The sequence below is a fragment of the Orcinus orca genome, chromosome 8, assembly GCF_937001465.1.
Source record: "Orcinus orca chromosome 8, mOrcOrc1.1, whole genome shotgun sequence".
Taxonomy (NCBI): domain Eukaryota; kingdom Metazoa; phylum Chordata; class Mammalia; order Artiodactyla; family Delphinidae; genus Orcinus; species Orcinus orca.
In genome coordinates, this window is record NC_064566.1 from 66,860,316 (window position 1) to 66,873,158 (window position 12,843).

Consider the following 12,843-nt stretch of genomic DNA (forward strand, 5'->3'; position numbering starts at 1 on the left):
CAGAGGAGAGGGGAAGGGAGCTCTAATTTACTTTGAATTATTTGTCTATTTCCATGGTATAAATACTACCACCATGCCCAATTTCACTTTTAACCTTCATACTCCATGTGTTCTAATTGAATCAGGTAATTTGCTTAGGCTCTCCCTAACCTTGAGTTTCTTGGCTGTTTCATTTTCCTTGCCTGTTCACAAACCATCTCTGCTAGTCAATGTTTATTGATCACCTACCATGTACTACTTTCAATGTCAGTCAACTGGAATGTCTCCCTCTGAGAAAAGTCACAAAAGGTAATGTTTCATTAATGTTTTTTATCAAGTTGAATAAAGTAGCCAGGTTCTTCTATGTCCTACTTTGCACCTTCATGTACCACTATTCTTAGGCAACTTTGCATTAGTTATAGGACAAGCCTTTTCTTTCCAAAACATCCACAATCCCCTGAAAGTTGGTTTTATGATTCTGAGATAAAAACAACCTATTTTTTTTTCTTATTTGAGTTAACCACAGAAGGCACTCAAAACATGTTAGTTGATTTGAATTAGTTTGAATTAAAAAATACATATGGAACATATGTTGTGTGCAGGGTTAGATACAAGGTCTGCAAGGAAGTTTGAACTATGTCGGCACTGAAGCTTATAATGAAGTACAGGGGAAAGGTAATTCTAAAAATAATTTAAAATATAAGGTAGCATATGCTTTGCTCCAAATGAATGGTATAAACAATAAGTACTAAAGACTTATGATGGCCAGGATTTGAAACATCTGTGATTGATTTTTTTTAACAACTTTGACTTAACTCAACTGGACTGAAAAAAAATGTTTTTTTCTAATTCAGAACAGCTGTCTATAGTTAAGTCACATAGTAGGAATGCCCTGGACTCAGTGATGAAGCCATATTAAAATAACACTTGCAGACCGCGGAAGGAGCGAGAAAGGCAAGCCGAACCTGCACGCCTCTTACCCCCCTGCACGCCTCTTCTGCCCCAGGCCCAGAAGGGAGATGTGGCTGGGGCTTCGCCAGCCTCACTAGGTCTGCCATTTTCCATTTTCAGAGTCCGTTGACTGTAATCTTGCTGCTTCTATGTACCTATGCTTATATCCGATCCTTGGCACTCAGCCTCCTGGACAGAAATAAAACTGGGCCGTTGGGTATATTTTGGAAGTGTGTCAGAATTGGTGAACGGAACAGTCCTTATGTTGTGGTATGCTGTGTTGTGGTGGCCTTCAGTATCCTCTTCATACAGTAGCTTGGAAAAATGCCAGAATTCAGTTGCCATCAGATTTAAATATGAAAAAAATAAAGGACTTATCTGCAGAAAATAATGGAAAGTATGGTTAACACTTTTATCTCTGAACATTGAATGAGATAAATTTTCAGCTGTTTTTCTCTATTTTAGTTATTGGACCAATTTCTATATAAATAATTAGGATATAACCATTTAATACTCAGAGTTTAAATATGTCTGTAACAATCAACCTCAGTACTGTCACTACAATATTACATTCTGCATATGTCATTCTGTTGTGTCAGATACCAGTATTTAGTGAGGTATCTTTAAGGCACATAGGCAAAAACGAAATTGGTAAATTAAGTTCCTTTCATTGTGATTTGGAAACGATAAATTTTTATAGAATGAGACTTTTTTTGGATTACCTTTTTTATTGAAAAAGAAAAAATGTTCAATTCGCGTTGGTAAGGATTGCATTCATATTTAATAATGCTTGCTTTTCCTCTGGCCACATCATTTTGAGCATTAACCAGAGTACCCCTACTCCTAGCAAACTGTTGTTTATTACAGATGTTTAAACTATTTAAAACAAGCCTATGCAGTTCTTAAGGAGGAAGATAAATGAGAAGTGACTTAAGAGTGCTATTGAGAAAATGTTCCTATTTAACATAAGAGAATTCAGAATAAAAATAAACAAATAAAAATAAAATAACACTTGCAAGAATTGTTTTTCATCATTTTTCACAATAAGAAACAGTTTATGGAGAAGTGTGTGGAAGAAGAGATATGAGGGAGGAAAAAGAAAACACAAGGAAGAGAGTGATGAAGAGGGAACATTGACAAGAAGTCTAACATCCTTTAGAAGCTTGATAGGATTATAATTCTGTGATAGAATAGTAATCTAGTGCTTTGGAATACTGTCTCAATTGAAAGACAATAAGAAAAATTTCCTGTTGCTGAAAGTATATGAAAAACCAAAAATAAAGCAAAGTGAAAAACACTCATCCTAGATTACACCCCAGAAATGTAGGGAAATATTTTGCTACAAGTTTCTATGGGTAATTTTTACAATCATTTAAATATTTCAAAATTTGCAAATCAGAAAACCAGGAGATTTTAGAATTATGATGCTTTTTCTAGTGAATGATTATAGTAACACTAGATATACAATTTATTCGTGGAAAAAAAGGATTCAAACTCAATTTTTTTAATTTTGAAGTTATAAGAGGGAAGAGATTCCCATATTTTTCACAAGTACTATTTCATGTGAGAACAGTCAGATCAAAGTTATAAAGCCAGAGATCCAATCTTTCTGGCCCTCAAATTTAAAAAAATCAGATTTATATATTGATCACTTTTAGTTTTCGTATATATATATATATATATGTCCTATAAGACACAGCAGGATGTGGATGGCAGTGTTGGCCTTGGCAGCATGTAGATCTTGTTCAAAATAATCCTCTATCACCTCTTATCTTCTTTTCACCTTCATTTCCTTATCTATAAATTCTTTTACTATGAGTTAAATATACCATGTCAAATGTCATGTGTATTTAATAACGGCAATTATGAATAACAAGGTGTCAATGCCTTTTCATTTTAGCATGAAGTCACAACCCAAACTCCTCTTCCAAGCTTTCATTTAACTTCCATATTAACTAAATTTTAAGTTAATTTATATTGAGAATATATGATCTGAAGACCAATAGAATATACCTCTAAATAATGGACACAAAATAGAATAATTCCTTTATATATCTTCTTATGATGACTATAGTATTGCTTTGTAATGATTTGGTTATCTAAAAATTAAGTCTTACCCTAGTTAACTAAAGAATACATACATATATATATATATATATATGAAAACATATAGATATATGCACATATATCTGACAACATGCAATATTATCCCAGCTTTGCCAAAGTACCAGAGGAATATTGTTCTTTAAGAAATAAGAAGCTTTATATTTGTCTTTTTTCAGTTCTCCCTGATTAAAAATTACCTCCTCACCAATCTACAACACTAACTGCATTAAGACTTGCAAATTAAAATTTTATTTATTTTGTCCTCACCGTATCTGAATAGCTTTAACAGTCAAATTTATTTTAAACTATGAATTGCATTATTTTAATATCATACATTTTTACCATTAGCAGGTATATATGGATATCTCTAAAACACAGAAGTATGTTAGCTAATTGAAGGACAGTCTAGCATATTATTTTAGTATTATCAAGCACTATCAAAAAATTTTTATTAAGCTTTGGCATTGGTTACTTTTTTTTTTGTGGTACGCGGGCCTCTCACCGTTGTGGCTTCTCCCGTTGTGGAGCACAGGCTCCGGACGCACAGGCTCAGCGGCCATGGCTCACGGGCCCAGCCGCTTCGCAGCATGTGGGATCCTCCCGGACCGGGACACGAACCCGCGTCCCCTGCATTGGCAGGTTGACTCTCAACCACTGCGCCAACAGGGAAGCCCTGGCATTGGTTATTTTTAAACAGGTTACTGAAACACTGAGCTATTGGAAAAATGGACTGCAATTATTCTCCCCACTTTTAGTGCCCTCTACCTTGAAGAAATTATTTCACAAATATCCAAAAACACTCAGATATTTAGTTAGAAAAGCAAATGTGTATATGGAAGAGAAAGAGGCAGTAAGTTATAAACATACTAAAAATTGCATTTCCCAACAATTAGAAACTAAAGCCTATAAATAAATAACTAAATAAAGAAACAGAAAGTTTAACCACATCAACTGACTTTTACTCAATATCTCAAGTACTGAAAATAAATCTTTATCTGATAAATTTTCCACTGAGCTATTGCATAGCATCTTAGAGAATTAACTTCTCAGAAAAAAGTGAACTATCCATTTGGAAACCAAATTTAGATTGGTCTAGGTATTTTTGCTTTTGGTTTTAATACTTAGAAAAGTACAAGATTAGTATAATTGTGATCAAACTCTTTTTATTCCAAAGAACTTCACAAAAGCTGTGAAATCTTAAGTTTAACCTTCAGGTTGACTGATTATGTAAAGTCAGGATCCCCCATGAAGAAAATCATGGAGAGCTCCTGACCTTTCCTGTATATCTGACAACTCAGGAACCCTTGATTCTCCAAAATATACTAGAAAAGAATGAATATAAAGGTTTCACACTCCTAAAGGTAAGATTGCTAATTAAGTTCTCAATTTGAGATAAGGAGATTACTTCCTACTGGGATGATAAGGTCATTTCCTACTGAGTGAAATCTCCTATAGAATAAACAGATGAATATAACTGATTCCAAGGTATTTTGGTAACATGATATTTCTATAAAAAAGGTTTTATCAACCCTATTTAATTGCTATTTCAACTCTTTTTTTGTTCAAGAATCTTAAAAATCACCATCTAAATTACAAAAAAAATCAAAATGCTTAGTTTTCTCAGGATGTTGGATTTGTCATGATAAAGCACACACGTGTTTTGCATTAGAACCCTGTCACTGCGTTACAGCTGGGGCAGATTTTATGTAGACAAAGTTAAGGATTACTGGTTCACCTTAAGCTGTATTAAGTTTCCTCTTTTTCTCTAGACAAGGTTTCTCTTCCAAGATAGGATTTAGAGAAGGTAGGATTATGGTTTTCTAGGCTGTGGGATTAGCAGCTAACACAAGAAGAAACAGATGATTTTGCACAAAGTACAGAATGCAGTATTCCTGGGGATGAATATACCTGTGGAGAATTACATGAATATTTGGTGCTGACTTGTTGAGCTCTCAGAAAGCTGAATTTACGGTCTTAGCACAAGAGTCTTGTACTAAGAGTCTTGTGTCTATACTCTGTCTTAATGCATTTTAAATAAGAAAATAAATATTGGGGTCAGGAAGCATTTTAGGAGCTGATTAGGATGTAACATGTATACGATGTACAATGTGGTAAAAAGCACATTGAGTACAAAAAGGTGAAGAAAGGAAGAGCAAACACTTTTCCCCTGGTGACTCATCTATAATCAATGATCAGGTATATGCCAATTTCTTGACAAAATTATAAAGCAAAAATTAACCCTATATGTTTCACATTTTCATTAGGCCCAGGATAAATAGGCTTGGTATAGCATTTACTCTAAAAGTTCTTTGCTACATGAATTTGGGGATGTGATTTTCATTCCAAACCTTTGATCTATCATGTGTACTCTAGGAATAATGACTACCTGATAGGGCTGTTGTAAGAGTTAAATTAATAACTATAAATACAAAAATTAGCCTATGCCAGTCTATAGTAGGCTGCAAATAAATTCTGCCCCTGCCTCCATTATCTTGATTATGTTTGTGAACACAAATGCATATAGAATGATTCTCCTTATGTATATAAATGGTAGAATTTGGGGTAGGGTGGAATTGGCTAATAGGTGTTTTTAAATATTACATAAACTTTATAAATTTAGAAAATGTTAAAAAGAGAAAAATACCTAAAATTAAGATGAATTCCTTCTTAGCTGCTGTGAAAATACACAGAAAATACAATAATTCTGAAGAAGCTTAGGTGCCCACTCTCCTCAACTCTTGCAGGCTATATAAGATTGGAAAGGAAAATCATATTATATGTTTCTTAATAAAAAGAGCACAGGGACTTCTGGTTCCACCCCAACATGTAAAGAGTTTGGATGTTTTCACTCCCATTTTTACAAGAAAAAGCCGGAGACAATGAAAGTCAACAGATTTTGCTGGAGTCATCAGATAACTTAATACTCTAAAGCACCACTCAAAACTCTGGAGACACAGGCTAATAGAGTCACACTGAGCTCTGCTTATTTGGAAGAGAAGCTGTGGAAGCCAGGAACTGGTAGTAACACTTAAAAGGTAATTTGGATGGGTTGCTGGGGGTTCATTGTAGACTAGGTTAAGCATGAGAAACTCCTGGGGGTTGCAATCTTGGGGGGGGGACACATTTTCATGGGCTTTATCTCAAAAACACCCACCAGGTTCTCACGGTCAAAAGTCTAGAAAGATCCACTCCTGATTTTAGCAAGGGGAGGAAAAGAGTAACCATTCTGAAATATGCCCTGAGTGTTGGTTATTACAAAGGCCTACTCTCAGTGGAAGATTTTATGACAGCCTTTTCCCACCTGGGGAAAGTATATTTCTTCAACTTTTTTTTTTTGCATCTCTATACAGAGTGTTATTAGAAGGGCTCTTGCCATGTAGCTTCCTCTTCTGGGCAACAGAAATCAAAGCCCCATCTGTTTCTTGATCAATGTTGTCAGTTTCAATGTCAATATTAGTAGTAGGGATACTGGTCACACTTCTTATGTCATGGCTGTCGCCTTCTGAGTGCATGTCTTGTTTTTTATTCGTTTTCAGCCTGTTGAGGTTCAGTTTGTGTGTGTTTTGTTTTCATTTTTTTCCCCAGCCACCATATTCTTGGAACTGTGCCATGTTATAAAACATGGGGACTATGGGTCTTCGGTTAAGAATAGTGGGCAATGGGTATTGAGGGTCGAGGAAGCTGGGATACTCACTGAGCACCACAGGATATGGAAAATATCCTCTATCTCAATCAATAGAATCCTCTATTGATTCTCCTCTATCTTTCCTGCTGCAACTAAGGGGAAGATGGTGAGCTAAAAAAAAAACAAACAAAACATCTGTGGATTTCACAGCTCAGGATATGGGTTCATTAAATGACTAAGATTTAATCATTAAATTACAGAATGCTTTTCCTCCCCTACAACTTACCAACACACCAATAGGACTCCAGTATATCAGTATATTACAACTGAAATATCTGAAAGACAGACTCTATCTGAGGAGGATTTCTTAGAGAAGCCCAAAGGCAACAAGAGAGAACAAAACAGAACACTAGAGGAATTGTAAGCCTCTGGAGACTAGCCATGGCAAACATTAAACACAAACCAACTCCTTACTGGATTAAAAGATATTTATAATAAAGGTCTTTTTACCTTAGTTCCTATTATCTAATATAGCATATCCACCTTTCAACAAGAAGTCAGTTACAGAAAGCTAGGTGGAAATCCCAAAATATTAGAGATTAAATAATACACTTGTAAGTAACACATTGGCCAATATAAAAGTTTCAAGAAAAAATATAAATAATTTGAAACTAAATGAAAATGAATATATAATTTTCAATGTTTGTGAGATATAGTGAAATAAGAGCTTAGAGGGCCATTTTCTATTATTTAATGCATGTAATAGAAAAGGGGAAAGATCTAAAAGTCAATAATATAAGTTTTAATATTAGAAAACTAGAAGAGCAAATTAAATCCAAAGTAAGAAGAGGAAAAGCAATAATAAAAATTCAGGAAAAAATCAATGGAATTGAAAAGTAGGAATTCTATGGGCCAAAACAAAACAGAAAACTGGTTCTTTGGAAAAAATAATAAATTGATAAAATTTTAGTCAATCTAACCAAGAAAAAAGAGAGATATTACAAATTACCAATATCATACATCAAAAAAGGGGGTAATCAAGGCCTCAAAACCATGACCAAAAATCTCTGTGTAATCTTTTAGGCCCAAGCATAGGCACTTATGCAAAGGCTTAGCTGGCAGGTCTCATGGTGGAAAGATGTCCTTACCACACAGACATGGTGTACTGCCAGTGCATTGCAGTCTCAGAAGGGAATTGCAGTCTCAGAAGGGAATTGTAGTCAAGGACTCAGACTGCCCTGGCTGTCGTATTCTAATGTGTATTTGTGTCCCAGCTCAAGTGCTTCAATTCCAAGGTCACATTTTCAAATGCCTTCAGGTGAAGACTTTCTCAGGTGTGTCTACTGAAATGCACTCCCCCACCCGGCTGCCATTATGGGGAACCAGACTTGAAGACATTCTTCCTTCTTCACTCTGACTCAGTATTCAGTACTTTTTTTCATTCTAAGCCTCCCCCCTGCCCCTCTCTCACAGTTCCCTTGGCCCATAAAACTACAGGAGACTTTTTTAGGTGCTCCATTGACATCGAGGCAATTTCCACATGTGCATTGATCCATCTGATCCTTAACTAGCACCATTCCAAGGGAAAAATTGGAAGGTGGAATGGGGAAGATTTGGTGCTTTCTTGGGTTTGACCTCTTTAAAAAAAAAGAAAAATTATTGAAGTAGAGTTGGTTTACAATTTTGAGTTAGTTTCAGGTGTCCAGCAAAGTGAATCAGTTATACATACACATATATCCACTCTTTATAAGATTATTTTCTCCTATAGGCCATTACAGAGTATTGAGTAGAGTTCCCTGTTGTATACAGTTGGTCCTTATTAGTTATCTATTTTATATATAGTAGTGTATATATGTCAATCACAATCTTCCAATTTATCCCTCCCCCCTTTACCCCTGGTAACCATAAAATTGTTTTCTATATCTGTAACTCTATTTCTGTTTTGTAGATAAGTTCGTATGTACCCCTTTTTAAGATTCCACATATAAGAGATATCATACAATAACCTCTTGCCCAAACTATCACAGTCAGTCACTAAAGGCTTGACTTTTACTATCTTTTTTGGCTTGTTGTCTTAACTGAGCACTCTGACCCTTGACAGATCAGTTCTTCCAAGCCCAGCGCAGTTCCTGACAGTCATAGCTAGTGAAAACATGAACATTAAAAGGGTAAAAAGGCATGCTATGAACCACTCTATGCCCACAAATTTGATAACTTAGGTGAAATGTACCAATTCCTAGAAGGACAAAATCTACTAAAACTCACCAAGGAGAAATAATCTGAATAGGTCTAATTTTTTTAAAGATATTGACTAATTAGTAAACTTCCATAAAAGAAAATACTTGTGGTTTCACTGGTGAATTCCACCACACATTTAAGTAAGATATGGTACCAATTCTCCTTAATCTTTTCCAGAAAATATAGGCACAGGAGACATTTCCTACTTCATTTTCCGAGGCAAGGTTTACCCTAATATTAAAGCCAGATAAACACATTGTATATGGAAAATCTACAGACTAAAACCATTAAAAACATTACAAGAAAAGAAAGCTATAAACCAATAAATCTTATGAATGTAGACTCAAAAATCCTCTGCAAAATACTAGCAAATAGAAGTCAGCAGTGTATACTTGAGATGATGTGATGAGGATAGCACTTTACCCCTGTGGTCTTCCTCCTCAAAAGTCACAACAGCAGTATGATGAGAAAAACATCAGCTAAATCCTGACTTAGTGACCTGCTACCAACTGTATGGCCATTATTCCTCAAAACCATCAGAGTTACCAAAATCAAAGCAAATCTGAGTAACTGTCACATCCAAAAGAAACCTAAAGTTTCAAGGCTTCTTATGGTCTACCTTCTTAAGTCCCAAAATTTCACTTCCACCACATTTTACTGGTCAAGCCATTCATTAAGACCAGTCCAGATTCAAAAGGAAAGCCATTAAAAACTTTTGCTCTGTGAAAGACCCTTTTAAACATTTGAAATGACAAGTTACTTACTGGGGGAAAATATTTACAAAGTACATAACTGACAACAGACTAGTATCTAGATACATAAAGAACTCTCACAACTCATTAGTTAAAAAAAGTTCAATTAGAAAACAATCAAAAGGCATAAATCTTTTCGTGGTTACCAGAGGTGGGGTGGGGGAGGGGGAATTGAATGAAGGCATTCAAAGGGAGCTACAAACTTCCAGGTATAAGATGAATAAGAACTAAAGATATAATGTGCAACATAAAAATATAATTAACACTGCTGGATGTTTTACATGAAAGGTGTTGAGTAAATCCTGAGTTCTCATTACAAGGAAAAATATTTCTTTTCTATTTATTTAATTTTGTATCTATATGAGGATGGATGTTCACTAAACTTATTGTGATAATCATGTCATGATGTATGTAAGTGAAAACATTATGCTGTATACCAAACTTATACAGTGCTGTCAATTATATCTCAGTAAAATTGCAAGAAAACAAAAAGAAAACATAAAGAAGTTACACAGATGGCAAGTAAGCATATAAAAAAACATTCAACATTATTAGCAATTAGGGAAACATAAATTAAAACCATAATGAGATATCACTACAACACCTTTTAGAATGACTAGATCAAAAAATGGTGTCACAGGCTTCCCTGGTGGCTCAGTGGTTGAGAGTCCGCCTGCCGATGCAGGGGACGCGGGTTTGTGCCCTGGTCCGGGAGGATCCCACATGCCACGGAGCGGCTGGGCCTGTGGGCCATGGCCGCTGAGCCTGCGTATCCAGAGCCTGTGCTCTGCAGCGGGAGAGGCCACAACAGTGAGAGGCCCGCAAAAAAAAAAGAAAAGAAAAGAAAAAAAACGAAATGGTGTCACCACCCACATGCTGGCAAGGATGCAGAGGAGTCAGATCATTCATACATTGCTGGTGGGAATGTAAAATGGAACAGTCACTCTGGAAACATTTTGGCAGTTTCTTTAAAAACTAAACATCCGAGTACCAAATGATCCGAAATTGCACCCCTTGGCATTTATCACAGAGAAGTGAAAAGTTAGGTTCACACAAAAATCTGCACATGAATATTTGCAGAGCTTCATTCATAATAGCCAAAACCTGGAAACCACATAGACATCCTGCAACAGGTAAATGGTTAAATAAATTGTGGTGCATATGTACGATGGAATACTACTTAGTAATAAAAAGAAAAAGAAACAAATTATTAAGACCTGTAATAACTTGGATGAATCTCTAGAGAATTACACTGAGTAAATAAAAGCCAATGCAAAAAACTTACATCCCATTTCTATGAAATTTTTGAAATGACAAGTAGGCATGGCTGTAAAATGGAAACATGAGAGATCCCTATAGGGATGCCAATATTCTGTATTTTTACTGTGTCAGTGTCAGTGCCCTAGATGTGCTATTATAGTATAGTTTTGCAGGTTGTTGCCACTGAGTGAAACTGGGTAAAGAGTGTATGGGCTCTCTCTGTATTTGTTCTATTTTCCCTAGCTTTGCTGAGATATAATTAACAAATAAAAACTGCACATTCTAAAGTGTACAATGCAATGATTTGATATACCTATATATTGTGAAATGACTACCACAAAGTTAAATAACACATCTGTCACCTCATATAGCTACTGTGTGTGTGTGTTTGTATGTGTGTGTGTTTGTGGTGAGAACACTTAAAATCTACTCTCAGTAAATTTCAAGTACACAATACAGTATTATTTATAGTTATTATGCTGCACATTAGATCCCCAGAACTTATACATCTTATAGCTGTCTATAAATTTACAATGATCTGGATTCAACAAGGTTTCTAAACTAAAGGTTATTAACAACCAATAGAACTTATTACTTATTTCCTGAATCCCATAGCCTTATTGTTCCTTCTCCTCACTTTCAGTGATAGGCCACTCAAGACCCTTCTTTCTCTACAAGCATGCAGATGGCACTGATGGTTTATTGGTGGTTGTAGGTGCCTCTCTGCCTTCCAGAGCAGATTGAAGAAGAATGTTCTGAAACACATTTTTCCGATATCTGATGGGTAAAATGAATGCTGAAATACCTGACACAATTTACATTCCATCCTGTACTTCTCCAGAGACAGCTGACCGGACACCTAGAATGGCTTCCTGATCCAAGGGCAGCTATTCTTTTTCATGGCCAACAGTCCAGGATGAGAATTTTGCATGGAAAAAAATAATCTGGTAAAACTAATTCTGATTCTAAACACTCTGCATTGGGAAACATACAGCGAACGATGTATTTAACAATGGGTACTGAAAATATAAGGTCATGATTCAGAGAAATATCCCTTGTGTAGCACATTTCAAATACTTATTAGTGCTTCAATAACAGCATACAACTCATTTAACATGATACTTTAGTCTCTGCCAAGACTCCTCCCTTATCTCCCTCCACTCTTTTCTATGTCACTGGTCATCTTTAATTTCTTTGAATATGCCCAATTAGTTCCTGTTTCTGGAACTTTGCAAATTCTGCCACTTTAATGGTTTCCTTGGTGGACCAAGACCTCTTGAGTATCACTTCATACTACTCTGGGAGACGTCTTTCATTCCAGCCCTAGATTTGAGGAATAGCTGCACGAAGATTTAACACACTTCAAGATGATAGTGATGCAACTCAACTTGCATCATTTACTTTCTGCCCTGGGCTTTTCCAATATGGTGGTGAGGGAAACAGGTAGGTGGGAACCTGCTTGGCATAAACATAAGTACAACTAGGAAGTGATGGTAGTTAAAAATGTCTGAGTAAACCCTTGACAAATGGGGAAAGGAAGCTGATGAATCGATGGGTCTTCCTATGATATCTGAGATGGAATATTATAAAAGGTATCTTATACACTTCTCAGAAGTTTCTAGCAAAATTGAACCTAAATGCTCATGGCAGAGACCAATTTCTCATTCTTTTATGATTCTCCCTGGTCCTTCAAAACTCTTGATCCTTGTAATAATCTCCCACAATCTCCAGTTTTGAGAAGAACCCAAGTTAATGCAATTAAGTAACTCTTACTGTTGCTTTCAATCTCAGCTTAAAGGTAAATTTCATCAGAGAAACCAATCTGACCTCTCCCTCAAAATTCAAACTAAATTTTTCCATAGGAGTCTTTCACAGTATACCCTTTACTTTAGAGCTGAGGTATTTATCTAAAATTTTAGTGACACTTTATTT

The 12,843-nt window shown here is 35.7% G+C and overlaps 1 protein-coding gene across 1 annotated transcript; it reads left to right on the forward strand.

Moving 5' to 3' along the window:
- Positions 1–615: 615 nt before the first annotated feature.
- LOC101287813 (protein kish-A-like) lies at positions 616–1,437 on the forward strand. The gene is made up of 2 exons (XM_033431952.2): positions 616–654; positions 913–1,437. The coding sequence occupies exons 1-2, from the start codon at positions 616–618 to the stop codon at positions 1,243–1,245; spliced, it is 372 nt and encodes a 123-aa protein (XP_033287843.1). The 3' UTR covers positions 1,246–1,437.
- Positions 1,438–12,843: the final 11,406 nt, after the last annotated feature.